The 13,018-nt window shown below is 39.5% G+C and overlaps 1 protein-coding gene across 1 annotated transcript in view; it reads right to left on the bottom strand.

The window, feature by feature from the left end:
* Positions 1-13,018, bottom strand: part of NR2C1 (nuclear receptor subfamily 2 group C member 1) — a gene marked incomplete at both ends in the record, with an annotated part of 36,720 nt that overhangs the window by 22,719 nt on the left and 983 nt on the right. Inside the window, 5 exons of the mRNA XM_080704819.1 lie at positions 3,136-3,226; positions 3,305-3,452; positions 5,358-5,537; positions 8,475-8,556; positions 11,745-11,978. Of these exons, the coding sequence (XP_080560945.1) occupies positions 3,136-3,226; positions 3,305-3,452; positions 5,358-5,537; positions 8,475-8,556; positions 11,745-11,978 (735 nt within the window). The remainder of the gene's footprint in view (positions 1-3,135; positions 3,227-3,304; positions 3,453-5,357; positions 5,538-8,474; positions 8,557-11,744; positions 11,979-13,018) is intronic.

Below are 13,018 nucleotides of genomic sequence, written 5' to 3'. Positions count from 1 at the left end.
ATGACCGGCTAGGAAACTGTAATTTTGAAATCATCAGGTCAGCTGGGGTTGTAGCTCAGTGGAAAAGCACAGCCTCCAAGTACAATCCTCAGACTCATTAAAAAAAAAAAAAAGGAATTTAATCATTTGCCAAATTTTGCTATGTTGAGCCAGTGTGGTGGCATGCACTTGTAATACCAGTCCTTGGGAAGCCTCAGCTACTTAGTTGAGGCCCTTCACAACTTAGTGAAACCTTGTTTGAAAATAAAGAATATAGCCGGGTGTGGTGGCGCACCCCTGTCATCCCAGTACTTGGGAGGCTAAGACAGGAGGACTGCGCAGGTTTGAAGCCAGTCTCAAATACTTAGTGAAGCTCTCAGCAGTTTAGTTTTAGTGAGACCCTGTTTCCAAATAAAATATAAAATAGGTCTGGAAGTGTAGCCTGAAGATAGCAAACCCCTGGGCTCCATCCCCAATACACACAAAAATAATAAGTAAGTAAATAGGGCTGGGGTTATAACTCGGAGGTAGAATACCCCTGGGTTCCATCCTTAGTATTGCATTAAAAAAAAAAAAAAAAGAAAACTGCTACAGCTTGTGCTTTCTTGTCTTCATATTTCTTTGTTAATAATATACAAGATAAGCCAAGGTGTGGTGGCACACTCCTGTATACCCAGTACTTGGGAGGCTAAGACAGGAGGATTGCAGGTTTGAGGATTACGCAGCAATTCTGTTTCGAAGTAAACAAGGACTTGGGGTATAGCTCAGAGGTACAATGCCCCTTGGTTCAATTCCTTGTAGCCCCCAAATGATACAAGATATATTTTTTATGCATTAGCTGTAATTTTGTTGGGGTACAGGGGGATGCTGGGGATTGAATATCTGAGATACACTTTCATTTCTTATTTTGAAGCAAGGTCTTGCTAAGATACTGTACACTGGCCTTGAATTTTCAATCCTCCCGATTCAGCCTCCCAAGTACTAAGGTTACAAGTGTGAGCCATCAGGCCCCACTTACATCAGCTATAAGTCTTTCAAGAGAAAAAATTTCCCTTAACTCTCCTATTCAGAAATAAAATTTCTGAGATAAATGCTTGGTTCTTCTTTTAGTCATCAATTTTCAGAAAAACTGATGAACTGGTATCCCAGCAACTTTTTTCTTTTTTGCAATAATGGGGATGGAACCCAGGAGCATTCTACCACTGAACTACACCCCCAGCCCTATTTTTGAGTCCTTTATTTTTGAAACAGGGTCTCACTGAGTTGCGTAAGGGCCTAAATAGCTGAGGCTGTCTGCAAACTGTATTCCTCTTGTGTCAGCCTCCCAAATACTGGAATTACAAGTGTGCGCCACCACACCTGGCTCCCCAGAAACTTTTAATGGTGACAAGTGGGTTTTCTTGAGTATCACTTTTCTAGAGATTGAACCCAGGGGCATTCTACCTCCATCCCACATACCCAGTCCTATTTTCTTACTCTGAAACAGGGTCTAAGTTCCGGAGGGCCTCACTAAGGAGCTGAGGCTGGCCATAATCCTGTGATCCTCCTGTTTCAGCCTCCCAAAAGAACCGGGATTATAAGCATACACCACTATGCCCAACATCCCGGTGCTAATTTTATTTTGAAACAAGGTCTCACCAAGTTGTTGAGGAACCTGCTAAGTTGCTGAGGCTGGCCTTGAACCTGTAATCATCCTGTCTCAGCCTCCCAAGTTCTGGGACTGTAAGTGTGTACTACCATACCCAGCTACGAGTAGCATTTTAAATATAAAAACTTAAGCCAGGCATGGTGGCGCACGCTTGTAATCCCCGCGCTTTGGAGGCTGAGACAGGAGGATCACGCAGGTTTAAAGCCAGCCTCAGCTACTTAGTGAGGCTCTCAGCAACTTAGTAAGACCCTATTTCCAAATAAATTATAAAATAGGATGGGGGTGTAGCCCAGAGGTAGAAAGCCCCTGGGTTCCACCCCCCAGTACCAAAATATAAATAAATAAATAAATTTAGATTTTCATATATAATGGTTCAAGAGTTAATTTTTATTTTAGTACTCAACTTATCCCACCCAAACCTGAGAGGACCTTCAAACTGCCTTCTCTGGCTACTGACAAGATCCTATAATGGTATTTTTTAAAATGAATAATTCTCCCTTTATTGATTCTGTTTATACTTTTAAAATCCTCAAATACTACATATGTTCTCTTTTTTTGCTTGTTCTACTGATTCTTTAGTTTACACAAAGTTGGTTATGGTGAATATACAGAAAAAATTTGTGCCCACTGTAAATTAATCAGTGGTCCCAGAATCATCTAACAAATATCTCAATTACCAAGTACTTACATGGCTACTACTTCTATATGTATTTTACTTAATCCCCCTATCAACCCTATTAGACAAAAGCCACCATCACTAAAAGAATGACTCATCACCCTCAGGTAGTAAACAGTGGAGACAGGACAGGAAGTCAAGCCTGCCTGTCTACAAAGCCCATTTTCAATTACTGCTCCAAACAGCCTTCCTACACATGACTAAAATTGGTTATAATTTGTAAGTAATTTAATTTTCAACTAAATCTTAGAATTTTATATGTTCTCTTCCATGAAATAATATGTGTAACAAGGGCTTTTATTTTTTTGTGGTACTAGGGATGGAACCCAGGGGCATTCTACCTCTGAGCAACACCCCCAGCTCTATTTTTGTTTATTCTTTATTTTGAACCAGGATCTCACTGAGCAGCCAAGGGCCTCACTAAGTAGTAGCCTAGGCTGGCTGTGAACCGTGATCCTCCTGTCTCAGCCTTCCAGATGCTGGGATCACAAGTGTGTGACATCATGCCTGGCTCTAACAAAATTTTTTAGTTTCTGCAACGGAAGTCTCTTAGGTAAGTCTCTTAGGTAACATGTCTCATTTTGTGATTCTTTTTTCTTTTTGTGCTAGGGATTGAATCCAGAGCCTTGGCATGTGCTCTTCCACTGAGTTATACCCAGCCCTTTTGGGGCCATTTATTACCAAACCTGAACAAATAAGGTTGTTATAACCACTTAATACAAAAATACACATAAAAGCAATATGTGGGCACATACTTCTCAATAAACTTAGTTCTTTTTCTTATAGGAGTTAATACAAGTTACAATTTAGCTTTCAATCGCACCAAACACACCTTATCTGGTGTCATCAGCACAGCTGACTCAGCTTTTCCTCCAGACTGATGAATATTCACAAACATTCCTGAATCCAACAGTCCTGCTGACCTGTAATACATAAGCTTTAGGCTCAAGTTTCCTTGGGAAGAACAAATGACTTGCTATGTAATGTCTGTTTTACTATACCTTGCAGTTTCACTATCTGTTACAAAAGTTGGAGTTGCAGCTAAGGGGCTTCGCAGGTCTTTTCGGATATAGATTTTTTCTGTTGAAGCAGCACAATTGGAAGATTTTTCTCTTGATACTTCAATGGGTTTTCTTTCACACTGAACAGCTACAAAAATGTGTTAATAATTACATCAGAATTTAGAATTTGTAGGCAATCATAAATAAGTTCTAGGTCAACAATGCTAATGGAAGAGACGTGGATACCATACTCAATTTCAAAGATAACCCTCGATCTTTAGAAATTATATGCAAATTCAACAGCGCTGCTTCAAATTTGTAAAACAGGCCAATTTGCAACTCTCATTCTCTCATCTCTCCCTATTCCTCCCCACACAACACACTCCTGTAGCAGAAATATAGAATAACTTGAGTTTTTTTCTGTGTGTGTGTGTGGTACTGGGGATTGAAACCACCACTACCTCCTAGCTACACTCCCAGCCCTTTTTGTTTTTGAACCAGGGTCTCAGTAGGTTGCCAATGAGGCTGTTCTCAAAACTGCTATCCTCCGGTCTCAACCTCCCAAGTACTAGAGTAACAGGTGCGCACCACCACTCCTAGCTGAACTTTTTATTTATATTTATTTATTTTGTGGTACTGGAGATTAAACCCAGGGACTTCTGAACTACACTGAACTTCTGAACTACACCCCAGCTCCTTCTATTTTTTATTTTGAAATAGGGTCTCCATAGATTGTTGAAGCTGGTCTTGAGCCAACGATTCTCCTGTTTTAGCCTCCCAAGTACTGGGAATAGAGGCAGTACAAACACTTCCGGCTAAACATTTAGCTTTTAAAAGCTAATAAGAAAGAACTGAAGAATCTATCTATTAAAAAAAAAAAGCCTAATCAATTGAAAATAATAATACAAATGAACACAAAAAGCCCCAGGATGTAACTTCTTTAGAAGGAAAAGGAAATTGTTTTACAAGTATCTGCCTGGTCTTTACTTATAATATGTAACATATATAAACTCATCTCCAAATTATGGAATATTTATAGGAATCTGACTTGTAATACTTAGTTACTACAGTTGTAAAAAGTACATTTTCTGGGAAACAAAAAATAATTGCTAAGGTTCAGAGCCAAGTTCTGTTTATTAGTTATATGACCTTGAGTAAGTTTCTCAACCTAGTTAATAACTAAAATGTAAAAGGGATAATAGTACCTACTGAAGAAAATTGCTCTAAGTTAACATATATGCTAAGCTCAGTGTCTGGCATAATGGGAGCTCAATCAGTATTAGCTATTGCCATTATCTTATTTAATCACTCTAATCAAAAAGCAAGCTGGGAGCCAGGCAGGGTGGCCCATACCTATAATCCAAGTATGTGGAAACCTGGTAATGTGAGGAGTGCAGATTTAAGTACTGTACATGGTAAGTTATCAAGAAGCTGATATAAAATAAAAAGTAAAAAGGGGTAGGGGTATAGCTCAGAGGCAGAATAGTAACCCTCAGTTGAATGCCAAAAAGAGGATAAAAAAAAAAAAGCAAATTTTGGCTAGTATTATGGCTAGGTGATAGAGCACTTGCCTAGCATGTGTGAAGTCTTGGGTTCCATACTCAGCACTGTTAAAAAAAAAAAAAATTAGCCGGGCAGGGTGGCACACGCTTATAATCCCAGCATTCAGGAGGCCGAGACAAGAGGATCGTGGTTTGCTGACAGCCTCAGCTACTTAATGAGACCCTGTTTCAAAATAAAGAATAATTAAAAAAAAAAATAGGGCAGGTGGTGTAGCTTGGAGGTAAAATGCCCCTGGATTCCATCCCCAGACACCCCCCCCCAAAAAAAGTATCTAGTTGGCTATGCATTTTTCTTGTGCCAAGTTAAAACTATAAACTAGCTACAGAAGCATCTAAATTATTTGCTGATTAAATAATACATATACATGTGCACATTTTTGTATTTTAAGTTGAAAAGCAGTATTTCTGACATATTTTAAAATGTGTTGTTTTTGAATACTCTTCTACTTCTCCAGAATCCTTAAAAGTATTTTTTTTAAACTAATACATACAGTCTTGTTTCATTCCAAATGCAATACATCTCTGTAACCTGCAGTACTGACAACGATTTCGATGGTGTTTATTGATAATACAGTCCTTTGATCCTCGACATGAATACACTAAATTTTTCCGGATGCTTCTTTTAAAAAATCCTTTGCAGCCTTCACAAGTCACTGCTCCATAATGACGTCCTAGAGATAAAATATAAGAAAATATGAAAGATTTCTGAGAACATAAATTAAATAAATGTATTTCTTCAGTTTTTTGTGTGGTATTGCGGATGGAACCCAGGGGAATTCTATCTCCAAGTGACACCCTTAGCCCTATTTCTTTGTATTCTTTATTTTGAAATAGGGTCTCACTAAATTGCAAAGGGCCGCAATAAGTAGTAGCCTAGGCTGTCCATGAACCATGATCCTCCTGTCTCAGCCTCCCAAGTACTGGGCTTACGAGCATGTACCACTATGCCCGGCCATTTCTTTTCTTTAAACAACACTATATGAAATAAAATTTATATTTTTGCTTCTGACCTGCAAAACAGTGAGACTTAGTTACAAAATAAAAAACAAAATGGGATGAGGGCTTGGAGGTATAATGTCCCTGGTTAAATCCTGAGTACAAAAAAAAAAAAAAAAAGAAAAGGAAAAAAAAGAAATATAATAATCTTTCCCTATGAAATTTACATTCGATTAATCTGTTATTTCACCAACATTTCTTTTTTCCTGTTGCAGAACTGGGGATTGAATCCAGGGACATTCCATATCCGAGCTACACATCCAATCCTATTTTTTTATCTTTAATTTGAAACAGCCACATTAAGTTGCAGAGGGCCTAAGTAGCTGAGGCTACCTGTAAACCACAATTCTCCTGTCTCAGCCTCCTAAGCAATGAGATTACAAGCATGCACCACCATGCCTAGCTTCACCAAGCATTTCTTTTACTCATCTATTAACAAATTCAACATCTTCTGGGAAAAGTTTTCGCAGTACTGGGAATTTAACCCAGGGACATTTTACCTCTGAGCTATACCCCCAACCCTATTTTTTATTCTTTATTTTGAAACAGGGTCTCACTAAGTTGAGCCCTCACTAGATATATGAGGCTGGCTGCAAACCTGCAATCCCCCTGTCTTAGCCTCCCAAGTACTGGGGTTATGAGCATGTAACACTACACCTAGCTTACTCCAGGAAATTTTTTAATGGAAGTTTTAATGAAAAAGAAAAAATAATCTTTGGAAAAGCTAGTGAAAACACACATGGTCTTTATGCTACATCCTACGCATTTGGAAATAAATGAGCAAAGTGTGGATTTCTGGCATACAAAAGTGAATTAATCTTGAGTACTAGTAACAGACTGAAAACAGTCCGTTCAATTATGCAGAGTGCTGAATAAAGAATAACCAAAGATTTTTCCACCTCACTAATTAATGTAAGCAGGGTATGGCAGCACATGTTTGTAATCCCAGTACTTGGGAGGCTGACAAAGGAGGATTGGAGTTCGAGGACAGCCTTAGCTACTTAATAAGGCCCTCCACAACTTAGTGAGACCTTGTTTCAAAATATAAAATAAAGCCTGGCATGGTGGCACACGCTTGTAATCCCAGTGCTTTGGAGGCTGAGATAGGAGGATCACACAGATTCGAAGCCAGCCTCAGCTACTTAGGAAGCTCTCAGCAACTTAGTGTGACTGTTTCCAAATAAAATATAAAATAGGTCTGGGAGTATAGCCCAGAGGTAGAAGAGCCTCTGGGTTCCACGCCCGGTACCACAAGCAAAACAAAACAACAACAACAACAAAAAAAAAAAAAAAAAAAAAAAAAAAAAAAACTGGGCATGGTGCACACTTGTAATTCCAGCATTCAGGAGGCTGAAACAAAAGGATCATGGTTCACAGACAGCCTCAGCTACTTAGTGAGACCTTCTGCAATGCAGTGAGACCCTGTTTCAAAATAAAGAATAAAAAATAGGGTAGGGTGTAGCTCAGAGGTCAAATCCCCTAGGTTCCATCCCCTCAGACCTGACCAAAAAAAAAAAGTGAACTTTTCATGATTCACAGAAATACATATTACAAAATCAGATGTGGTGGGGCACACTAGTAATCCCAGTACTTGGGAGGCTAAGACAAGAATATCCAGTTTCCAGGACAGCCTTAGCAAGTAGTGAGTGAGGCTCATCAACCTAGCAAGATGCTGTTTCAAAATAAATACAGGGTTGGAGTATAGCGCAGAGGTAGTAGAAAGTCTCTAGGTTCACTTCCCAATACCATTAAAATATAAATAATCTAAATATAAAAACTTAAGCCGGGCGTGGTGGCACACGCTTGTAATCCCAGCATTCGGGTGGCTGAGACCAGAGGATTGAGGTTCGCGGACAGCCTCAGCTACTTAGTGAGGCCCTCCGCAACTTAGTGAAACTCTGGTTTCAAATTAAAGAATAAAAAATAGGGCAGGGGGTATAGCTCGGAGGTCAAATGCCTCTGGGTTCCATCTCTAGACCCACAAAAATAAATAAATAAATAAATAAATAAATAAATAAATAAATAAATAAGAAAAAGAAAATATACATGTCATTACAAATCAAAATTAAACTGCACTGAAGTGAAAAGGTTTGAGGAAAAAGCAACTACATTTTGAGGCCAGTCGGGTGCCCAGCTGAGGCAAGCAGTCGGACCACCAGTTTGAGGACAGCCTGGGAGACTTAGCAAGACCCTTTCTCAAAATAAAATAAAAGAGGCCGAGTGTGTAGTTCAGTGCTAGAGGACATGCTGACATGTAAGGGCCCTGCCCTGGATTTAATTCCCAGAATGGGAAGAAAACACACACACACACACACACACACACACACACACACACACACACACGGAGGGGGGAGACTATAAATAAGAACCAAAAAAAAATGACATCTTCCTTTCTTTTTCTCTACCTCCCTGTGTCCCTCCTCCACCCCTGTATTTGCAGTGCTAGGGATCAAATCAAGGGCCTTGACTGTGCTAGGCAAGCGCTCCATCACTAAGTCCACGGGGACTAAGCTATGTCCCCGTGGGATTTTTGTTTTTACTCTCAGAGAGAACACAGTAGCACAGCAAATATTTTAACAACACATATTATAAGAGATTATTTTTAATGTTACCTGAAGCTTTGTCTCCACACACTACACAAAGATCAAAAACCTTATTTGGTCCCTGGTCTGGGGAAGAATTATCTGTTAAGAGCTTTAAAAAAAAAAAAAGTTATTAGTCAGGAACATACTCATTCTGGTACAAACAATGAAAGAACATTCGGTCTTTTCACTTAATAAGTTATTCTAATTAAGAAGTCTATTATTACGTATGTTTCAATTAAACAAGCCATTATTTTCTTTTATGTGGTACTGGGGATTAAACCCAAGGGCATTCTACCTCTGAACTATACCCCAAGGTCTATTATAATTTGAAACAGGGTCTTACAAAGTTGCTGAGCTGACCTCGAACTTGCCATCCTCCTGTCTCAGCCTTTCAAGGACTGTGACTACAGGTGTGCACCACCACTCTGGGCTTTTTCTTTAGTATATAGATACCAATTTCAATGTTACAAGAAGGAAAAAGAGAAGATCTTTTTTAATTTGTTCCATAACAACTCCATTAAACAAACCAAACTGTTCAACACACTATACCCCCTGCCCTATATTTTATTGTTTATTTTGAAACAGGGTCTCACTGAGTTGCGAAGGGCCTAAGTAGCTGAGACTGCCCACTAACCACAATCCTCCAGTCACAGCCTCCAGAATGCTGGGATTAAAAGCCTGCACCACCACACCCAGCTTCTGGACGTGAACCTTGATTATGGGACTGTACCTCTCTACCCAGTTACATAAGCATTGCCCTTGGGAGTCATTCTCACTTTGAGAACTTTATTTTTTTTTATTTTTTGGTACTGGGGATCAAACCCAGAGGCATTTTATCTCCAAGTTATACTCCCAGCATGATTTTATTTCTTATTTGGAAACAGAGTCTAATTAAGTTGCCAAGGGCCTCACTAAGGCTGTCCAGGAACTGTGATCCTCCTGTCTCAGCCTCCCAAATGCTGGGGTTACAAGCATGCCCGGCTCAATTTGAGAACTTTAAATGGCTCTTATTGCTGGCCTTTACTATGTAATATATAACATTATTTCTTCCTATATCATCATGAAAATTAGTCTTCTATAAGTATTTTTTAAAAATTGGGCATGGTAGTATATACTTGTAATCCTAGCTACTAAAGTGGAGGCAGAGGGATCAGGAGTTCAAGGCCAACCCAAGCAACATAGTGAGATCCAGTATCAATTACAGGGGCATGCCTGGAATCTCAGTATTCAGGAGGCTGAGTCAGGAGATCATAGTTTCAAGGCCAGCCTAATCAACTCAGCACACCAAAATGATGGTAATATTTTAATGGCTTTTTTGGGGGGAGTGAGTTCTAAGGTTTGAATCCAGGGGCATTCTGCCCCTGAGCTATACCTTCAGCACTTTTTATTTATTTTTAATCATCATTATTATTATTAGTGTGTGTGTGTGTGTGTGTGTGTGTGTGTGTGTGTGTGTGTGTTACGGGGGATTGAACCCAGGGGCATTAGACCTTGGAGCTACACCCCAAACACTATTTTATTTTTATTTTTGAAACATTCGCACTAGGTTGAGTCTCACTACTTACTTACTGAGGCTATCCTCAAACCTGGGATCCTCCTGTCTCAGCCTCCCAAGTACAGACATGCAGTCACCATGCCCACCTGTACTTTTCATTTTGAAACAGGGTCTTGCTGAGTTGCTCACAAAGTTGCCAAAGCTGGCCTCAACACTACAATCTGCAGTCTTCTTGTCTTAGCCTTCCAAGTACTAGAATTACTGACATGTGCCACTGTGCCAGCTCTAGGTTTTTAGTTTTAAGGAAGATGTCTTGAGGTTAAAGGACTGTTCACATCCTATCAATAACCTGCCATTAAACAGGATTATTCCAACTTATACCTGCTTCTCTATCATTGCCTTTGGAGATGATCTGTAAAATAGGGAAGCAACAATACTATCTATATTTAAAAGAGACACTTTAAAAAAATTTTTTTAGCACTGGAGACTGAGCTCAAGGGTACTTTACAATTGAGCTACATCCCAGCCCTTTTGCTAGTCTTTATAAACTGCCCTGGCTGACCTCAAATTTGTGATCCTAATTAACACAAATAACACTGGCAGAATAGAATCTATTACATATACATGTAGAAAAAATTTTATGTCTTACAAATTAGGAATTTTTCAATCCTAAAAGGAATTTTCTTTCATCAGTTTTTCATCACAAAACATTGAACCTAGGGGCATTCTACCTCTAAACTATACCCTTGGCCCTATTTTTTATTCTTTATTTTGAAACAGAGTCTCACAAAGTTGTGGAGGGCCTGAGTAGCTGAGACTGGCCATGAAGCTGCGATCCTCCTGTCTCAATCTCCCAAGTACTGGGACTACAAGCATGCACCAACCATGCCTGGTAGAAACCCAATTTTAGTAAAGATGCCTTTAAAATGTCTTTGAAGGCAAACTTATGGGTATTGAAACTTACTGTATTCAATCACAATAACTAATAATAAGAACACCTACATAACCACAGGCATGCAATGTATAAAAATATGGCCCTTGGGAGAACTTTTTTTAGCAAAATCTGAAATGATATAATGTTTACCTATACTGCTGACTGAGTTCCAATGTAAAGCAGACAATGGACAGACTGACTGCCATGTCCACCCAATGTAGGTGTGGATGACAAGAGAGGTATGATGCTGAAGCTGGCAGCAACAGTCCTACTTCTTGATTTGGTAGCTTATGAGTGGCACAAACAGCTTTGTTCTTCAAAGAGCAGCTACAGAAGTTGCTCCTGATTTGACAGTTTCCTAGTTGCAGAAGTAGGAAGCCTCTTAAAAGCCAGTTTTGCAGCATGCTCCAATAGCTATTCTTAGAAACCTGGACTGAAGCTGTTTTCTTCTGCCTTTCCAACTACTCTAAAACAATTTTACATCTTCTATTAACCTAAAATTTTGTCCCATCGTCCCAGATGGGGAAAACCTATAAAAACTGTTATTCAATATAAAGTAAGTATTACATGACATACAATTAAATAGTATTATATTAATAATATATATTTATTATGATTTACAACCTATTTTAATGCACATGTGTCAATTTCACTGAAATATCTGAAGAACTGAAAACTTGGAAATTTAATGAGTTAAATCCCTTCCTGGCCAGACTAGCTAGAGTGGATTTTATTGTACTAAGAACTCCTCAAAATATATAGGTACGAGTGAGGGTTAAAAACAATATATGTAAAATCTCAGTGGCAGGACTGATGGTTTTAATTTTTGTCAAGTGGAAGAGCAAAAGAGAAGTCTATAAATATTTACCTGGAGGTGTGGTGCAGAGAGATCTGGAGTTGTAAAAAACAACTGGTTGACCCCTGCTGCATCTGGAGTGGTGAGGAAGACTTTCCCTGGAGTGGGATCTTGCCTGGCCAGAATGACCTTGCTTGGAGCAGAAGAGCCATCGTGGTTTGTCAGGATGAACTGCTTGCCTTGTGTATTAGGATCAAGTGCTGTCACAATCTGGATTTTCTGCCCAGTCTGCTGCTCTGTAACAATCTAACACAATCGTGTCAAATTCATTAACAATTTGACTCAATCTTTTGTTTTTCCTTATTAATACAACTTTCTCTTATCTTTAAAGCTAGAAAAGCCACTTTTTTTTTTTTTTGGTGGTACTGCGGTAGAACCCAGAGGCTTTTCTACTTCCAGGCTACATTCGCAGACCTACTTTATATTTCATTTGGAAATAGGGTTTCACTAAGTTGTTGAGAGCCTCACTCAATAGTTGAGGCTGGCTTTGAACCTGTGTGATCCTCCTGTCTCAGCCTCCCAAGGGCTGGGATTATAAGCATGGGTGGCCCCACCACGCCTAGCTGAAAAGCTACCATTAATACCTTTTAAATTAGCAATTCTATTTCCATGAAATACTGTCCTCAGAAATATCAAATGTGTAATCAATAAAGGTACAACAGTAAGATTAGTTGGCCTCACTTTTCTGACTGCGTTCTTCCTCTTCCTTCCCACCTTCCATTTAGACAAACATATATTTGCTGTTCTGAGTCCTGGCATATAGCAGTGAACAAAACAAAATTTATTTTACTGGGAAAGATATAACAAGTGACCAATAGTCTAGGTGCTACTTCGTGCAGAACAAGGTAAGGTGACCAACAGGATGGAAGGGGGTTAAGAGGGAAGCCCAAGGAGACTCATTTTTGCGCAGACCTGAGTGAACAAAGAGAACAAGGTTTAGGACAACCTAGGCAGAGGCACCCCAGAAGAGAAAACAAGTGTATAAGGCAGCCCAGGGCAGAGGCAGCATGCTCGACACATTTGAAGTACAGGACACAGGAAGAGAGCCATGTGAACGTGAGGGGAAGATAAGGATATCGATGAAGATGGACCTGACAAGGAGTGGGGGCAGACTGCATAGGCCTCACAGGCCATATAAAAATCTAGATTTCCTACTGTGTGAAATGGAGGGAAATGGGGCGGGGGTGGTAGTCGAGCAGAGGCATGGTAGGGCCTTCCTTAAAAAAAAAAAAAAAAAAATCATTCTAGATTTAGCTGAAGAACAGATTCCAACTGTTCAAGAGCAG

The sequence above is a fragment of the Muscardinus avellanarius genome, assembly GCF_963383645.1.
Source record: "Muscardinus avellanarius genome assembly, chromosome: 11".
In the NCBI taxonomy this organism is placed as follows: Eukaryota; Metazoa; Chordata; class Mammalia; order Rodentia; family Gliridae; genus Muscardinus; species Muscardinus avellanarius.
This window is presented reverse-complemented; position numbering and strand designations above follow the sequence as displayed.